This window comes from Carya illinoinensis, chromosome 10, assembly GCF_018687715.1.
Source record: "Carya illinoinensis cultivar Pawnee chromosome 10, C.illinoinensisPawnee_v1, whole genome shotgun sequence".
Taxonomy (NCBI): domain Eukaryota; kingdom Viridiplantae; phylum Streptophyta; class Magnoliopsida; order Fagales; family Juglandaceae; genus Carya; species Carya illinoinensis.
The window spans coordinates 36657458-36677108 of record NC_056761.1 but is presented as its reverse complement, the minus strand read 5'-3'; the positions used below and the strand labels follow the sequence as shown (position 1 = coordinate 36677108).

The 19651-nt window shown below is 36.8% G+C and overlaps 1 protein-coding gene across 1 annotated transcript; it reads left to right on the top strand.

Moving 5' to 3' along the window:
* The first annotated feature begins 509 nt into the window (after positions 1 to 509).
* Positions 510 to 2412, top strand: LOC122279184 (tubulin beta-6 chain-like). Its single transcript, XM_043089586.1, has 3 exons — positions 510 to 1048; positions 1135 to 1404; positions 1494 to 2412. The coding sequence occupies exons 1-3, from the start codon at positions 655 to 657 to the stop codon at positions 2171 to 2173; spliced, it is 1344 nt and encodes a 447-aa protein (XP_042945520.1). The 5' UTR covers positions 510 to 654; the 3' UTR covers positions 2174 to 2412.
* Positions 2413 to 19651: the final 17239 nt, after the last annotated feature.

Here is a 19651-nt window from a genome sequence, read left to right as displayed (position 1 = left end):
ATATTATATTAATGCATAAATTAATACACAATCGTACTTGCAATTATATTTTTTTTTTTTAATTTCTTTCAAATGAGGATTAGAGGTAGACAGAGATCATAGACGTGGCAAGCTCTGGTCCATTCGTTTTTGCTGATTTGATAACCATCCCAAAGTAATCAGACAGACAGACTAATCTTTTCTATTTGACCAAAATATCTTAAAATTTTCAAAATTTCTAATCTGTTTGATTATTCCAGATTGCCCAAATTTAAGACCCAGAAAACCCCATTGAAGGAAGCTTCGTTGGTGCCCATCTCATCTAGATGTTCTTTCCTATATTTCGAAAAGTTTCAAAAAATGAAAAGGTAACTCTGAAGACAGCTCAATACGACCGTTACTTTTGGTATCCCAACTCAGATTCACTAAATTCAAACCAAAACCCCTCCTTCCCTCCCGCTTCTCTTTCAAACCCCAAGATAAAAAAAAAAAAAAAAAAAACATTCATTATATATTTGTGTGTAACGTTAAAGACTGCAACTTTCTATAAAGAAAGAGACACCCACTCCCGTCCCCACATTTCCATTCATTTTTAACATTTTTTCTCTCTCGTATTTTCTTCACTCACAAAACTCTCTCTGCTTTTTCTCCTTTTTGGATTATCACTAAGCGAAAATGCGTGAGATCCTTCACATCCAAGGTGGCCAGTGTGGGAACCAGATCGGTGCCAAGTTCTGGGAAGTTGTGTGCGCCGAGCACGGCATAGATCCAACTGGGAGGTACCAGGGTGAGTCTGATCTTCAGCTGGAAAGGATTAACGTGTACTACAATGAGGCGAGTTGTGGGAGGTATGTGCCTCGCGCTGTTCTCATGGATCTTGAGCCTGGTACCATGGACAGCGTTAGGACCGGTCCCTACGGTCAGATCTTCCGTCCGGACAATTTCGTTTTCGGTCAATCTGGCGCCGGGAACAACTGGGCTAAAGGGCATTACACCGAGGGCGCGGAGCTTATCGATTCCGTGCTCGATGTGGTCCGTAAAGAGGCTGAGAACTGCGATTGCTTGCAAGGTTTGTTCTTTCCAACTCTTCTGAATCTTTCTATTCCATCGTTTTCGGTTTTAATGCTTATATTAGGTGGTGTTTTGGTGCTGCAGGATTTCAGGTGTGCCATTCTCTAGGAGGAGGAACTGGATCTGGTATGGGTACCCTTTTGATTTCCAAGATCAGAGAGGAATACCCAGACCGAATGATGCTCACTTTCTCTGTTTTCCCCTCCCCAAAGGTCTCCGACACCGTCGTTGAGCCTTACAACGCAACCTTGTCCGTCCACCAGCTCGTTGAAAATGCAGATGAGTGCATGGTTCTTGATAACGAGGCTCTTTACGACATCTGCTTCCGGACCCTCAAGCTCACAACCCCAAGTTGTAAGTTAATTTCCTTTCCCCGTATTCGGGTTTTTTGTGCACGATCTGTCTTTTTGTGTTACTGATTATCCCCTTATTGTTGATTTCAGTCGGAGATCTGAACCATCTGATCTCTGCAACCATGTCTGGGGTTACATGCTGTTTGAGATTCCCTGGCCAGCTCAACTCCGACCTTAGAAAGCTCGCCGTTAATCTAATCCCCTTCCCTAGGCTCCACTTTTTCATGGTGGGTTTCGCTCCCTTGACCTCCCGCGGTTCCCAGCAGTACAGAGCCCTGACTGTACCAGAGCTCACTCAGCAAATGTGGGATGCGAAGAACATGATGTGCGCAGCAGACCCACGACACGGTCGCTATCTCACGGCCTCGGCTATGTTCCGGGGGAAAATGAGCACCAAGGAAGTCGATGAGCAGATGATTAATGTTCAGAACAAGAATTCCTCTTACTTCGTGGAATGGATTCCGAACAATGTCAAGTCCACTGTCTGTGATATCCCACCAACAGGGTTGAAAATGGCATCGACTTTCATTGGGAACTCTACTTCTATCCAGGAAATGTTCCGCCGTGTGAGTGAGCAGTTCACGGCCATGTTCAGGAGAAAGGCCTTCTTGCACTGGTACACAGGGGAAGGCATGGACGAGATGGAGTTCACTGAAGCCGAAAGCAACATGAACGACCTGGTCTCTGAGTATCAGCAGTACCAAGATGCCACGGCCGATGAGGATGAGTACGAGGACGAATACGAGGAAGAAGAAGCTAATGAAGTGTGATGTTGTGAGTGATATATCTGCAACAAGCCGCAACTCTCGGTTGCCAGTCTCTGTCAAAAAAGTGGGGTTATTCCGGGTAGCTTTAGGCCTCATATTGATGTCAATCTTAAGTGTTTTCCTGGTTTTTTGTTTTTCTGTAACATTGCACTCGAGGAGAGCATGTGCGTTCATATAATATTCTTAGGTGAAGACTTGAAGTTTATTTATCTATATATATTGATGCTGCTTATCTGGATCAATTATCGCATTTTATTATTTCATCTCCAACTCATTATGAGGCAGTCATTGAATTCTATCCTAGCGACTTGGTTCTTTATTTGCAGCAGGTGGCTCCTCTTGGTAGCCACTTAATTCCCCCCAAATTGCTATGCCAAACCATACGAAAAAATATTGACAACAAAGTTGTTTCAGATTGTAAAAATCTAAATATAGAGTATTGACAAAAATCTCAATATATATTGCAGAGCCGTGTATATTACTTATAGGAGAAAATCTACTCCAAAGTAGGTCTACCCTCCAACTCCACACACTAGTTGATGTGGCAAACCAGGTTTAGGTAAACGTTCGAGCCCCCCCAATCCACCTCCCTTCTTCCATCTATGATTTCCCCAACTTCCTCTTTGCCCTCCCCCTCATTCCTTCTCCCCCTCCATCTGCGAATCCCTCCCCTCTCCCCCCTCTCCAAAATCCCTCTGTGTACCCTGTTGAAGAACTCAAGATCTGAGAATAACCCTCCCCTTTCTTCACTTCATGAAGTAGCCCTAATTGGAGAAATCCCCGTTTGGTTGCATTTCGAGTCATTTGAAGCGTAGAAAACTCAAGTATTTCCCCCATGTTGATTCTTTACCTTTGTCTTTTCTTTGAGCATCATTAAAACTCTAAATAGAAAACCCCATGCCATTTCTCTCATCTTCGAGTGCTGTGTTGTTGTGCCCATTGGTGTGTCTTCCACTCCATGGCGGTAAGCTAATCTCTCTCTCATTCAAACACAAAATTGTCCCTGCAACGTTTATGGATATCATGGATATTTAAGCTTTCTGACAAAAAGAACTCGGTATAGCTTAAAATATCATGATGAAATTTCTTAAAGATCTTGTTTGATTACCATGATTTAGTGGTTACTAAAGTGTTGATTTTGCCATCATTAAGTGGTTGAAGTGTTGGGTTTGGCAAAAAGTGAAGTTGCTATATTTATGCTTGATAGATAAGCATCATGTGAAGTTGCTAGATTTATTCTTGATAGATAGGATGGCTGTTGTTTTTCTAACAGGGTAAGTTCAATTGCTTTAGCTATGCACCTATCCAGTTTAGCACTTGAATCAAGCTTTAGACCTTAGCATTACCTTTACAACCAGTGCTATGTTTTCAAATCTCTTCCATATGTACTTCAGATATACCTTCAAAATGTACAATGCCCATATATCATGCATTATTGAGTTTGTTGTTGCTAATATAGTAATATTACCTTTACAATCAATGCTATTTTTTTGTATGTAATTTGTTTTCAATGACAATGCATTTGAATATGCTCATTGTTTCATTTAGATCACCTATGGTATCGAGTCAATTATCATGCGTTGTTGATGAGTTGCAAATAGAAGCACCAACCTGTTGGTGTGGCCTAAAAGCCCCATTAAAGACCTCCCAAACTAATAAAAATTATGGAATGAAATTTTATGCTGCTCGAAGTATAATGCGTTAAAACATATTTTTTTTATCTTAATTTTGTATTGCTTTTTAACTTGTCATATTTAACGTTTTTCAAATTGAAAATTTGTATGTAGGGAGAAGTAAGGTGCCAATTCTTTATATAGACAAATATACTTTAATTGATAGAGGAGAAAACTCACATAAGAGAGAATGCAATTCGAAAAAGGGAGGACGATTTATTATTGCAAGAGTATGAAGTTTAGAAAACGAATGATAAACTAGTTGAGAGAGAGAATGTCCTTTACAAGTAAGAGGAGAAAATTGAAAAGCAGGTCGTACAGAATAGATGTGCATAGATATTATTGTGTATTTATTGGGTGTTATCAATTGTAATAATTTTTGGCTAGCTTGGAGTATAAATGTATTTTGAAGAAGTTAATTGTAGATAGATGGTTCGGATTATAGTATATTAACAGTACTATTTGTATTAATGTTAAGCCCTATGTTGGAAATCATGCAAGCAATCTTTGATCGATATTCTGCAAGTTGTGTTTTGTATCAACATCCATAAAAATATATCACAATACCCAAACTACATCAAAATACATCACAGTCTTCCAAATCCATAAAAATACATCACAACATCCAAACTACATAAAAATACATCACAGTCTTCCAAAATCCATAAAAGTACACCACAATACCCAAACTACATTACTCGACTCACACTCTCCCAAACTATCTCAAAATACATCACAGTCTTCCTAGAGCACCTACCCATTGCTTGATGGCGTTGGTTGTGTGACAGTGTAACAACGTATGGTGTTAAAACAAAATGATAACAACGCATGCATTGGTGGGGGCTACAATCAGGCATGGTGTTAAAATGGGTAACAATAAACTTAAGGAAAAAAATTGAAAGTTTATAATGAAATGTACCTGGCTACCCCATGTGTATGTATATGAATTCGGATATGCTTTTGGATGCATCATAAATGGCGAGTAGTAAGCATTTCTTGGATAGAGAGAGACCTACAATATATAAATAAAAATACATTAACTAGTTAGAATCAAGTCACTTTCCTTTTTTGAATGACCAATGTATCATACCTGAGTCGGTGGAATTGGTGTAGAAGGCCTAGGTGGCCTTTTATCTTCCTCTTTGTCCATCACTTTATTTCAACTGAGTTTTTAGATCGACATTACAAAAAAAAAAAAAAACATTAGTCCAACATTAGGTATCCTAATATCGAATCAATCAAAATTGAAAGCAAAAATAAGAAGAGGAGAACAATTAGGGGTGAATGTGATATGAGTTTAATGAGATTGATAACTGCAACTATGTACTTACCCACCATTTGTATTGAATCCCTTAAAACCTTATTGCCACAATCACCTTTGTAATCCCATCTCTAGTTACCTCTATCACATCCTCTACTCAAATCACAAAGTCACCTTGTAATTTTTCTAAGACCTAAAAGATGCATTGAGAAACAGGTCTAGTGGCAATAATATTGTTGACGTAGAGAAGAATAATAATAAGGTCCAAATCATGTTGATAAATAACTAAAGAGGTGTCAGACCTACATCCCTAAAAACCAATATCAGTGTGCCGAGAACTTAACCTGAGTACCACTCACGTGGTGCTTGTTTGACGCCGTAGAGAGCTTTTTGAAGGTGACAAATGTGTTGGAAATGAGGGATGCATAAAACCCGGCGGTTGAACCATCTAAACATCTTCATCCAAATTTTCATGCAAGAATGCATTTTTAACGTCAAGTTGACTAATGACCCATCCTGAGGGAACTGCAAGAGAGAGAACATTACGTATGGTAATAGGCTTCGCTACAAGATTGAAAGTCTCATCAAAATCAATACCCTATTGGTGAAATCCTTTTGCAACCAAGCGAGCCTTGTAGCATTGAATAGAACCATCAGCATTCCTTTTAATGCAGAATAGCCATTTACAGTTGACGAGGTTCATGTTGGGCTTGGGGGGAACAAGTGATCAAGTGCTATTGTTTGGTAAAGCAGTAAACTCTTCGTTCATGGCTTGATACAATTTTGGAAACTGAGCTGCATGAATATGAGGTTCCTTAAGACAAGACATAGTGGGGCAATGAGAGCTCCTACCAGGGGGCGGGTTGGGAGAGGTCATTTGTTGGTTCACATGTGATGGGATTATGCTGGTGGAGTGTTGGACGAGAGATGTGGCAGATTGAAGGGACAAAGATGGAAGTCTTGTAGGTGAAATAGGTGGGAGATGAGGAGGGTTAGTGGGACCTGATTGATGATCATTACATGAAGTGGGAATCAGAGTAAGAGTATATGGCAGGATGACTCGGGTAGGAGCAAAGGTATGTAGAGTGGTTGTTATACGGGATAGGAAAGGAAATTGATTTTCATCGAAGACAACATGTCGAGCTATATATCTGTGCCAAGAGGAGAGATTAAGACACTAGTACCCTTTATGATGAAGACTATAGCCAAGAAATACACAGGGAGTAGATCGAAAATCACATTTGTGAGAATTATATGGGCGGAGTTGAGGCCATCATGCACAACCTAATATTTTTAAGAACTTGTAGTCAGGTTGTTGATGGAAGAGTAATTCAAGAGGACTTTTGTGGTTGGTGATAGGAGGGGGAAGCCAATTTATCAAGTAAGAGGATGTGAGGAAGGTGTCGTCCCAATATGTGTGGAGAATTGAGGCATGAGCAAGGAGGGTGAGACCTGTTTCAACTATATGACAGTGTTTACGTTCAACTGAGCCATTTTGGTGATGGGTATGGGGGAAAGTAAGACAATGGGAGATACCAAGTTGTTGAAATAAGTTATGAATTTTGCGAAATTCACCATCCCAATCAGATTGAACGCATTTAATTTTACAATTGAAATGACGTTCAACTTGAGTACTAAATTATACAAAGATGTTAAAGGTATCAGATTTTGAAGACATAGGAAAGAGCTAGATAAATTTTGAGAAATCATCAATAAAGCAAATATAATATTTGTTTCCATTGACAAACAATTGAGATGTAGGACCCCTTACATCAGTGAAAATTAGGTCCAATGGTCCTGCAGAGATTGATGGAAAGGATATAAAAGAAAGACAATGACTCTTGCCTAATAGGCAAGCATTACAAACAGACACAGACTTATTAGAAATAGTGGCGAGATTAAATTTGGAGACGACTTGTCTAGAAATCCGAAGAGCACGATGACCCAACTAGGAATGCCAATGACTGAGGGGGCACGCGTTCACCAAGACACGCTGAAGGACACCAAAGATTGGAGGAAAGCTTGGTGAGGGGATATAGACCATGGCTATTCTTGCCTTTGAGAAGGGTGGCTCCCTAGGATAGATCCTTGATAATAATAATAATGTTACCCAGATGACTAACACAAGAGAGGGGGTGAATTGAGTTGTATTAAAAAAATAACAATTATAAATCAAATATATAATATAAAATATAAACAAAATATGAAATAACAATAAATATAAAGAGTAAGGGTAAGAGAGAAGCAAACTCAGTATGTTAACGAGGTTTGGCCCCATTGCCTTCGTCCTCGCCTCAAGCTACCCCTTGAGGATTCCCAAATTCACTATTCAACCTCATTCAGGTGGAGATAGAAACCTATTACACCCTTGAACAACACCGCTACAAAGGATCCGTGTAGAACACCCTCTACACTTGCAATCACCTTACACGTGGTGATTCAACTATTCCCCGTGTAGAATACTTTCTACACACACAAGGGTTATACACACCCTTTTTTTTATACAAGAGCTGATAGTGGGTAGGTTATCAGAAAACACTCCTCAATGAGTGAAATAAGAACAATACAGCGCAAACTATATCTCTCAGAATGAACAAGGATTAAGGCTCAATGCTTAGAGAAAAGAGAATGAAAGTTTTGAATGAATGTTGTATGCTCTTGGTGTTGTGAATGTGAAGCTCTCAAATGATCTATTTATAGGCATATGAGACTTCATATTCAAATTAAAAAAGATTCACATGTCAAAAACAACATCATTCACTTTTTCAAAAAATTCAAATAAAAGGTTCTTTTTCAATTGTCAAAGACAACATCATTTACTTTTTCAAAAAAATCAAACCTAATATTTTACTTTTGGCATATGACAAAAGGAGCACACTTTTCTTTTCAAAAAATTCAAACCTAATTTTTTACTTTTTGTTTATGACAAAAGGAGCACACTTTACTTTTCAAAATTTTCAAACAAAATCATCTACCTTTTGTATAAGTCTAAAAAAGCATCAATCACTTTTGAAAATATTCAAATAAAACATGCACATGTGAAAGATGACAATCAATCATCTTTAATATTTTCAAAGTTCAACCCTTTAATCAAGATATACACATGTAAAAGATGACAATCAATCATCTTTCAAAATTTTCAAATTTAATTTTCAAAAAAATTCATGCACATGTGGAAAATATATTTTAATGCTTTATGATAAAATATTAATTTTGAGCATTAATCCTAATTTCGAATTTTAAGAGATTTACAACATTACTCTATGACTTTAATGTGAACTTGTTTCCTTCTTGCTCATGCTTGGTTCTTTGATGTGCTTGACTCCATTGTGTGGATAACTTGAGCTTGAAACTCCTTTATTTTTTGAATTCATTTGTTATCATCAAAATCCATGTGTAGATTTATAATCACATGAAACTTGAAACCTTGTGTTCAACAATCTCCCACTTTTTGATGATGACAAATACTTGATAGAACTTGAAACCTGTATTAATACTTAAGCTCCCCCTGAGAATGTGCATTAGTTTTTCAAGCAAAAGTATAAATATAATTCCAAGCATATATAATAAGTTTAGCAATTCAAACAATGTTAATGTTCTAGTCTAACACTTCTCCCCCTTTTGGCATCATTAAAAAGGATCCGCAACAAGTAAATGGACCTAAAGAAAACGGTGCGTTAGTAGACACTGTAGATAGTTAAAAAAAATAAATGAATAAATTTCATCCGTCCGTGACCCGACAAGTGCGGTTGGAGATTTGAAAAAATCGCCTGATGTTGTTGACAAATGAGATTGAAGGCTCTGAGTTTCTAAAAAATGTCATTTTCACCGATCGGGAAAAAAATACATTGATCTTTGACTTGGATGATAGCTTGTCTTGTTCTTTATGCTATCTCTATAAAATCAATCCTGAAGTTCATCCAATCCGCATCAAGTTTTTTTCTCATCTCTATAACTCATCTGCATTCCTTCAACATTCTCGTTTTAAGCCTTCTATTCTTTTCTCAATGGCTCATTCTTCTAACATTTCTCTAGATCCATCCATGAGGCATTCTGCATCTCAACCTCTTGTCCTTTCTGCAGCTACCATTGGTGCCATGTTGCAGCAGGAAAATAATAATCTGACTAATAAGTCAGATTCTGATGCTATTTATGACTTGGTGAGTCTTGGGACTTGCTACTCTTCCTCTATTGTTGTTTTTTCTCAGCGGCTACAAGCCAAAAATCATGAAGTTGAAAAGCTCAAAGAACAAATTATTGTACTTCAACGAATTGTTCAAGAGTCTCACACAAGGGAAGGAATCATTCGGCAGAAGAATAAACAGTTGAAATCTTTATTAGATTCTTCATTTCGCTTACCGGTTCCCATAGATAAGAATGACATGATATTGTATGAAGAGAATGAGCGTCTCAAACATGAGGCTAAGAATCTCAAGTTTATGTAAAATTATTTAAAAAATCTATCTCTATTTTTATTGACTCTAGTCTATCTTTTAAGAGATATTCATAACATGCATCATACCTATTTATCTTCTGATCATACATAATCTATCTTCTGGTAAAGGTTTTGTGAAAATATCTGCTAACTGATCGTGTGTGTTTGTGAATTCTAGTACTATATCGCATTTCTGCACATGATCTCGAAAAAAATGATATCTTATTTCAATATGTTTAGTTCTAGAATGTTGAATTGGGTTCTTTGAAAGATTTATAACACTTGTATTATCACATTTGATTGGAATGTGATTATACATGAGTTTAAAATCTTCAAGTTGTTGCTTCATGTAGAGAACTTGAGCACAACAACTACCCGCAGCAACATATTCTGCCTCAGCAGTAGATAGTGCAACAGAATTTTGTTTTTTACTAAATCAGGAAACTAGTGCATGACTTAAGAAATGACATGCTCCACTAGTGCTTTTTCGATCTATTTTACAGCCATCATAATCTGCATCTGTGTAGCTGATTAGATCGAAAGATGTGTGCTTAGGGTACCATAACCCTAGGTTAATTGTACCACTAAGATATCTAAGAATGCGCTTAACTGCAATTAAATGTGATTCTTTTGGAGATGATTGAAAGCGTGCACATAAGCACACACTAAGCATAATATCTGGTCTACTGGTTGTTAAATATAATAAGCTACCAATCATACCTCGATATATCTTCGAGTCAACTAGCTTACCGGATTCATCTTTATCAAGTTTAGTTGATGGGCTCATTGGTGTTCCAATTTCCTTAACATTTTCCATCCCAAACTTCTTCAGTAATTCCTTAATATATTTTGATTGATTGATGAATATCCCACTTTTTGCTTGCTAAATTTGCAATCCGAGAAAGAATATAAGTTCTCCCATCATACTCATCTCAAATTCTTTCTGCATAGTCTTAGCAAAAACTTGATACATATTTTCATTAGTAGCACCGAATATTATATCATCAACATAAATCTGAATCAAAAGAATATCATCATTTTCATATTTAATGAAAAGAGTTGTGTCGATTTTTCCTCTTGAAAAACCTTTTTCAATCAAGAAACCACTGAGTCTCTCGTACCAAGCTCTAGGAGCTTGTTTAAGTCCATATAGTGCTTTTGTGAGTTTGAAAACATGATTTGGGGAAATATGATTTTCAAAACCTGGAGGTTGCTCAACATATACCTTTTCATTTACAAAACCATTTAAGAAAGCACTTTTAACATCCATTTGAAAAAGTTTGAAATCTTTATAACAAGCATATGTAAGTAGCATTCGAATAGCTTCTAATCTTGCGACTAATGCATATGTCTCATCATAATCGATTCCTTCTTCTTGATTAAAACCTTGGGATACAAGTCGAGCCTTATTTCTAGTAATGACTCCGGACTAATCTTTCTTGTTTCTAGAAACCCATTTTGTTCCAATAATAGTATGATTTTTGGGTCTAGGAACAAGTGTCCAAACATCATTTCTTTCAAATTGATTCAACTCTTTTTGCATAGCTAGAATCCAAGATTCATCAAGAAGTGCGTCATCAATATTTTTGGGTTCAATTTGAGATAGAAAAGCAGTGTGATTGTAAATATTTCTAAGAGATGATCGAGTACTTACATCTTGTGAAGGTTCTCCCAAAATTTGTTCCACTGGATGATCTTTCATAAATTTCCACTGTTTAGTTGCATCTTGTATTAAATTTTGATGATCTTTCCTGATGGCTCCATGTTGAACTTCCTCTATTGTTTTCTCTTTGTTGAGATTGAGACTTTCCGTGTTATTTATACCTCCTGTTTCTTCATCAATAGATTTCTTGGAGAGTGGAGAATTAGATTCATCAAATACTACATGCATAGATTATTGTATAGTCAAAGTCTTTTTATTGAATACTCTATAAGCTTTACTATTAGTAGAATATCCGAAAAAGATACCTTCATCAGATTTTGCATCAAACTTGCCTAAATTATCCCTGTCATTCAAAATAAAACATTTGCATCCAAATACATGAAAGTAACTAATGTTGGGCTTTTCTCATTCCAAAGCTCATATGGGGTTTTATCTAATTTAGACCTTAGCATAACTCTATTTATAACATAACATGCAGTACTTACCGCTTCGGCCCAAAAATAACTAGGCAAGTTGTTTTCATTGAGCATTGTTCTTGCCATCTCTTGAAGAGATCTATTTTTCCTCTCTACTACCCCATTTTGTTGAGGAGTTCGAGGAGCAGAAAAATTATGCACAAAACCATTTTCATCACAAAATGTTTTAATATTTTTATTAACAAACTTTTTTCCCCTATCACTTCGGATACTTGAAATAGTATAACCCTTTTCATTTTGAATTCTCTTGCATAACTTGGTAAAGGCATTATGTGCCTCATCTTTATGAGCAAGAAAGATGACCCAAGTATATCTAGAGAAATCATCAACAATAACAAATGCATAATATTTTCCTGCTAGACTTGCAACTCTATTTGGTCCAAAAAGATCCATGTGTATTAGTTGCAATGGTCTAGTAGTGGAAATATGTTTCTTAGTTTTAAAAGAAGTTTTTGTTTGTTTACCAAATTGACATGCATCACAAATTTTGTCTTTAAGAAAATTTGTTTTTGGTAAACCTCTCACAAGATCATTTTTTGAAAGTTTGGAAATAAGTTCCATGTTGGCATAACCTAATCTTCTATGCCATAACCAACTAGTTTCATTTTGAGTTGAAAAGCAAATAGCATCTTGTGAGGTAATTTCTTCAAAATCGATTGTATAAACATTATTGTTTCTAAAAGCAATAAAACAAATATTATAATCATGATCATTCAAAATAATGCACTTATCCATTTTGAAAGTAACTGTAAATCTTTTATCACATAATTGACTTATGCTCAAAAGATTATGTTTTAGACCTTCAACAAGTAGAACATCTTCAATTATGAGAGAAGATTTATTACCAATTTTACCTATTCCCACGATTTTCCCTTTCGAGTTGTTTCCAAATGTCACGTGTCCTTCTTCTTTAGATCTAAGATCAAAGAACTTAGTCTTGTCTCCCGTCATGTGTCTTGAACATCCACTATCTAAAAACCACTTGTTTTTGCTTGTGGATGACTTCATGCATACCTATAAAAACAATTAAAATGATTTTTCTTGGTACCCAAGTTCTTTGGGTCCTTTATTTATTAGTATTAGAAGAAATAAGATTTTTAGGTACCCATATGGCCCTAATAGTCATTGTATGATTTCTTCTAATAGGACAAGTATGATAATTATGACCATTTCTATTACAGAAATTGCAAATAGCATGTGACATATATGAAGAACTTGAATGATTATAATAATATCTTTTTTTGACAAAATTATTTTTATGAAAAGAATTTTGATTATTGGTTTTTGATGTAGAAGGATTATCAAAGAAATTTTTATAAGGTTTGTATTTTTGTTTTGACATATATCCCAAACCTGCCTTATCAAAAACACATCTTTGACTACCAAGAAGTTTTTCAAAATTTCTTTTTCCATTAGTAAAGTTTTCAACAATATTTTCTAAATCGGTTTTCTTCTTATTCAATTCAAGATTTTCGTCTTTCAAAATGATACTTTCTTTTCTTAAAATATCAATTTCATTTGTTAAAGAAAAATTTTTCTTTTTCAAAGCAGTATATTTGATACCCAATTTTTCAAATTCCTCATAAATCTCTTCTAAAACATTTTACAATTCTTCATATGAAGGATCTTCAATATTATCAAGATTTGTTACCTCAATGTCATTTTTAGCCATAAGACAAAGATTTGCTGATTCTCCATTGCTTGCTTCACTATCTGAGCTACTTGAATCATCATCCCATGTAGCTTTCATTGCTTTCTTGCCCTTGTTTCGATCTTTCTTTAACAGAGGACAATCTGGTTTGATATGACCAAGTTTATTGCATTTATAACAAATTAAAGTGTCATTTTTACCTGAATCTTTCTTGGAAAACTTTTTGAATGATTTCCTCGGAGGAGTTTTATTTTTCTTTAAGAACTTCTGAATTCTTCTTGTTATCATCGTAACTTCTTCATCTTTGTCTTTATTTTTCTCATCTTCATCACTTTCACTTTCATGAGAAACAGCTTTAAGTGCCAAGCTCTTCTTTGGTTTTCCTTCTTCTTCTCCTCTTTTCAATGTGTACTCATGGGTGATAAGTGACCCGATGAGTTCATTCACTTCGAGTTTCTTGAGGTCTCTAACTTCAAGAATCGCTATCACTTTTGATTCCCAGCGTTTTGGTAGAGAGTTAAGAATTTTTCTTACTATCTCCACCTTGGAATAAACTTTGCCAAGAGTTGTCAAGCTGTTTATGATGTTAGTAAAACGAGTGTGCATACTAGAAATAGATTCATCATCATTCATCTTAAACATTTCATATTCATGAGTAAGAATATAAATTTTTGATTCCTTAACTTGCGAAGTTCCTTCATAAGTAACTTCCAAATTATCCCAAATTTCTTTTGCCGTAGCACAAGTCATTTTTCTATTAAACTCATTTCCATTGAGAGCATTAAATAATAAATTCATAGCAGTTAAATTCAAAGTATAAAGTCTATCGTCTTCACGATCAAACTCTTCTTCTTCCTTTTTGACCTTTACTCCATCAACCACTTTTGTTGGAATATAAGGTCCATTTACAATGCATTTCCAGATTTCTCGACCTTGAGCCTGAAGGAATATTCTCATTCTAACTTTCCAGAATGAGTAATTATTTCCACAAAAGAGTGGAGGCCGACTGCTAGATTGACTTTTACCAAATGAAACTGAAATGTTAGCCATAAGATCTTAACTCAAAAGATAGTTAATCTTATAATATAGCTCTTAGCTCTTATACCAATTGTTGCCCAGATGACTAACACAAGAGGGGGGATGAATTGAGTTGTATTAAAAAAATAACAATTATAAATCAAATATATAATATAAAATATAAACAAAATATGAAATAACAATAAATATAAAGAGTAAGGGTAAGAGAGAAGCAAACTCAGTATGTTAACGAGGTTCGGCCCCACTGCCTACGTCCTTGCCTCAAGCTACCCCTTGAGGATTCCCAAATTCACTATTCAACCTCATTCAGGTGAAGATAGAAACCTATTACACCTTTGAACGACATCGCTACAAAGGATCCGTGTAGAACACCCTCTACACTTGCAATCACATTACACGTAGTGATTTAACTATTTCCCGTGTAGAATACTTTCTACACACATAAGGGTTATACACACCATTTTTCTGATACAAGAGCTAATAGTGGGTAGGTTATCAGAAAACTCTCCTCAATGAGTGAAATAAGAACAATACAGCGCAATCTATATCTCTCAAAATGAACAAGGATTAAGGCTCAATGCTTAGAGAAGAGAGAATGAAAGCTTTGAATGAATGTTGTATGCTCTTGGTGTTGTGAATGTGAAGCTCTCAAATGATCTATTTATAGGCATATGAGACTTCATATTCAAATTAAAAAAGATTCACATGTCAAAAACAACATCATTCACTTTTTCAAAAAAATCAAACCTAATATTTTACTTTTGGCATATGACAAAAGGAGCACACTTTCATTTTCAAAAAATTCAAACCTAATTTTTTACATTTTGTATATGACAAAAGGAGCACACTTTACTTTTCAAAATTTTCAAACAAAATCATCTACCTTTTGTATAAGTCTAAAAAAGCATCAATCACTTTTGAAAATATTCAAATAAAACGTGCACATGTGAAAGATGACAATCAATCATCTTTAATATTTTTAAAGTTCAACCCTTTAATCAAGGCATGCACATGTAAAAGATGACAATCAATCATCTTTCAAAATTTTCAAATTTAATTTTCAAAAAAATTCATGCACATGTGAAAAATATATTTTAATGCTTTATGATAAAATATTAATTTTGAGCATTAATCCTAATTTCGAATTTTAAGAGATTTACAACATTACTCTATGACTTTAATGTGAACTTATTTCCTTCTTGCTCATGCTTGGTTCTTTGATGTGCTTGACTCCATTGTGTGGACAACTTGAGTTTGAAACTCCTTTATTCTTTAAATTTATTTGTTATCATCAAAATCCATGTGTAGATTTATAATCACATGAAACTTGAAACCTTGGGTTCAACAAATAATAAAAAAGGATGAAATTCAAAAAAGATGTTATTGTCTTTGGTGAATTGATAGGCAGATAGAAGATTTTTACAAATGGTAGGGACATGAAGAATATTACGAAGAAAGAAAGTTTTAGAGGAAGAGAATAAAGTAGAGGAACCGGTATCATGAATTTGTAAATCTTAACCTTGAACAACTTGAACTTAATTTGGGCAAGTATACTACTCGACATTTAGGTGCAAGTTTTCTAAATCAGAGATGATATGATTTGTAGCACCAGTGTCTGGGTACCACTCATTATTTTGTGAAGGTGCCTTTGTGGATATGTAAGCATCCGAGGGTGATGGACAGGGAGCTTCAAAATTTTGGTTGAAGTGAAACTAGCATGATGGCACCATATGATCGACTTTGTGGCATATTTGGTAGTAAGGCCTGGTGGAGGGACCATGTGCGGATTGAGATGCAAAGACTTGGGGTTGGCCAGAACGACCATGACCCTATCCTCAAGAACGCCCACCACAATATGAAAAGCCCTTGGAGTTGCAAGGACCACGGCCTGGAGTTGAGGAAGAGCGATTGGTGAAGTTGGCAGAGCGGATGCCAATATTGGATGAGAGAGAGAGAGCTATTCAAGCTGTAGTTCATGTTGGAGAAGAAAACCAAAGAGGGTATCCACAAACACGAGTTCTAATCTGGTGGTGATGGAAGTGACTAATGACTCTATGCAGATGGGAGGCTAGCAAGTATATAGGATGAGATTTCTGAGTCACTTAATGGCTGACTAATGGTAGCAAGAACAGTGGCTAAATTTTTGGCCTTTTGGAAATAATCTTGGAGAGACCACCTTATTTTTTAGTGTGGCTAGTTGAAAACGAGTATGCATGACACATGCATTGCACGTGGTAGAAAACATGCATTCTAGGGTGAGCCAGAGGTCTCGAGAATTGGTTATACCAACAACTTGATTTAGAATTGAATCAGATAGAGAAGAAAGAAGAGTACTTGAAATAATTTTGTCTTGAGCAAACTAGGAATCATACGATGGGTTTGGCAGAGGAGTGGAGTAGGAAGAAGAAGAGATGTGTGTGGGAGGTGGAGAGAGTTGGCCATCGACATAGCGGTGCAAGTTTTGTCTGCAAAGATACAGTGTGAGTTGAGTTTTTTGTTGTAGATAGTTGTCTTTTGTGAGTTTGACTTGGATATGGTGAGGAGTGGTAAGGGCGGGTTCGATTTTTGGAGGACTTTTGGGGGACACAGATGACATTTTTGAGGAGGATGACATAAGGAGAATGTTGGTCTTTTGGATCTTGATACCATATAAGAGTATTGAGAAAACTTGGATTGCTAATATATTGCAGAGCCGTGTATATTACTTGGATTGCTACAAACGAAAGGTTATGTTACGCCGGCTGCATGGCAGCCCTTGATGGCTCGCCGCCTTTGGCAGCCCCGCCCAGATCTTTCGCCGATCTAGTCTCGGCGGTGCCACAGCCACTTCCAGAGATGGAGGTTCCTTTCCAGCAGCCAAAAGCATTAGACGGTGAACTGGTTTTCACCCTCTCGGCGGAGGAGATCGAGAGAATGGCCCAGCCTTTTCATTTTTCCATCGTCTTAAAGTTTCTCAGGCAGAGACCATCTTTAGATGCGGTGCGATCCTTCATACGCAGTCGCTGGGGGTTGTCTTCAATGCCTATGGTTTCTACAATGCAACGCCCGAGACATGTTTTCATTTGGATGACAAACGAGACAGATTATAACAAGGCCCTGTCCAGGGAATCGTGCGACATCAATGGAGTTTTCTATAGACCATTCGCCTGGACACCGGACTTCGATGAAAATTTTGAGCCTTCATGTGTTCCGGTATGGGTATTTTTACCGGGTTTACCACCCAACTTCTATCAACCTTCAGTATTGAAAATGCTCACTGCACCCATTGGCAAATTCATAAGATGCGATAACTCGACTCTTTGTGCGACAAGAACAGATGGGGCTTGGGTTTGCCTTGAGGTGGATTCATCTAAGGAGCCAATGGCATTTTTCTGGATTGGCAAACCTGGGATTCCATGTAGTCGGCGGCAGGAGGTTGTTTTTGAGACTTTGCCGGCTTATTGCCATTTCTGTAAGTGTCAGGGACACAATTCAAAAACATGCCGTAAGATGGGGGAGCCGCAGAAGAGGATGAAGGGAGAAAAACAGTGGGTTAAACAAGTTGAGAAGCATGAGGAAGGTGAGGTAAAACTGACGGAAAAACAACCTTTGAAACTTTTAGAGGAATCGAAAAATTTAGAGAAGGGAGTGGTTCACCATGAGGGATCTTCCTCCCAAGTTCAGTTTTTGGTTCAAAGCGAGAAGGCTCAGGAAGAAATACAGGTGTAGCCGATTATGCAGGTGGATTTGGTCTCGGATAAAATTGCAGGTGAGGCGATGATGACTCAGGAAATTCCCTCAGAAATCCAGGCTTCACATGACATGCAGTTGATTCTAGTGGAACAGAATTTAAAGGATGCAGGGGATACTCAAGTGGAGGATGCTATTGCAGATATTGGTCTTACAAGTTATAAGGCATTGCATGAGGGACAATGTTTGAATATAGCCGTGATTAAGAACTTGTATGAAGAGATGACACTTATGAACCAAGGTGAGAAGGGACCCGATGCGGACATGGACCAGTGTTTGAAGATTCAAGAGACTATCACGGAAGTGGTTTTGCCTAGGGGCCATTCCGAGGTGAAGAGGTATGAAGGAAGTGTTCTTTGCTCATTGAAAATACGGTTGGGCATAGCATGCATGAGGCTTATATAGAAGAGGTAAATGATGATGAGGAAGCTATTAACATGAGAGAGCAGGAGCTAAATAACGAAGTCCAGTCAGATCAGGAAATAGAGAAAGACAGTTTTAAGGAGGACATGAGAAAAGAGTATTGCACTGACTCAGAACAACGACCGCGAAAGTCCATGGGCAAGTTTCAAAAAAGGAATTCCACTAGGGCGGTAATTCATCCCTCAAAACTTAATCTATGATCAGTCCTATTTTATTTTGGAATATTAGAGGGGTTGGAACTTCCAAAATTCGGATTAAGACTATTATCAAAACTTATAAGCCTAGTATAGTTGCTTTGGCTGAACCGTTTATGCGTGAGGAAAAAATCACTTCATTTTTGGGTCAATGGAGGTATGAGTTCTTTGCTACTAATGAAGCACATAATGTTAAAATTTGGTTGTTGTGGAACTCGAACGTTACAATTCATTTTTGGGGAGCCTCAAATCAATTTATGACGGTAAGAGTTGAGGGGCAAGGGTTTCATTTCATCCTTACGGTTGTTTATGCTAAATGTAGTTAGCTAGAAAGAAAGATACTTTGGGAGAATTTGGAAGCTATGGATACTGGAAATCTTCCGTGGATTCTCTGTGGTGACTTTAATATCATCAAAGACTATTCGGAAAGAAGAGGTGGTCATCCCCGTCTTTTTGCAGCGATGGAGGATTTCAATCTTTGTCTTCAAACTTGTGGGTTGTGGGATATGTGCTTTAAAGGTCCGCGAATGACTTGGTGCAACAATCAAAGCGGCTTGGCTCGCAGTTGGGCAAGGTTAGATCTTTGTTTTATTGATTCTAATTTACTTAATTGTTTTCCTAATGTGTTTTACCAGGTTTTGGCTCGCACTACGTCGAATCATTCCCCTCTTATTATTAAAACGGGAGAGGACCCCTTCAGGTATGGTCCTAGTTCTTTCAAATTTCAGTATATGTGGACTGATCATATTGACTTTCTTAGTTTGATAAAGGGGGTTTGGAATCAAGAGGGGCATGGTTTTGGGCTTAATAATCTTTCTATTAAATTAAAAGGGCTCAAGGTGGCTCTTAGAGATTGGAATAAACGGGTTTTTGGTAGGACTAAGGAGAATATTTCTGAATTAGAGAACCGTATTGATATTCTGGATAATCGTCTTCAA

Excerpts from the sequence above, each read along its gene's own strand:
- LOC122279184 (XM_043089586.1), top strand. The coding sequence starts at position 655 with ATGCGTGAGATCCTTCACATCCAAGGTGGCCAGTGTGGGAACCAGATC. Across the intron at positions 1,049-1,134 it reads GAACTGCGATTGCTTGCAAG|GATTTCAGGTGTGCCATTCT; the intron begins GTTTGTTCTTTC and ends TTGGTGCTGCAG. Across the intron at positions 1,405-1,493 it reads CAAGCTCACAACCCCAAGTT|TCGGAGATCTGAACCATCTG; the intron begins GTAAGTTAATTT and ends TGTTGATTTCAG.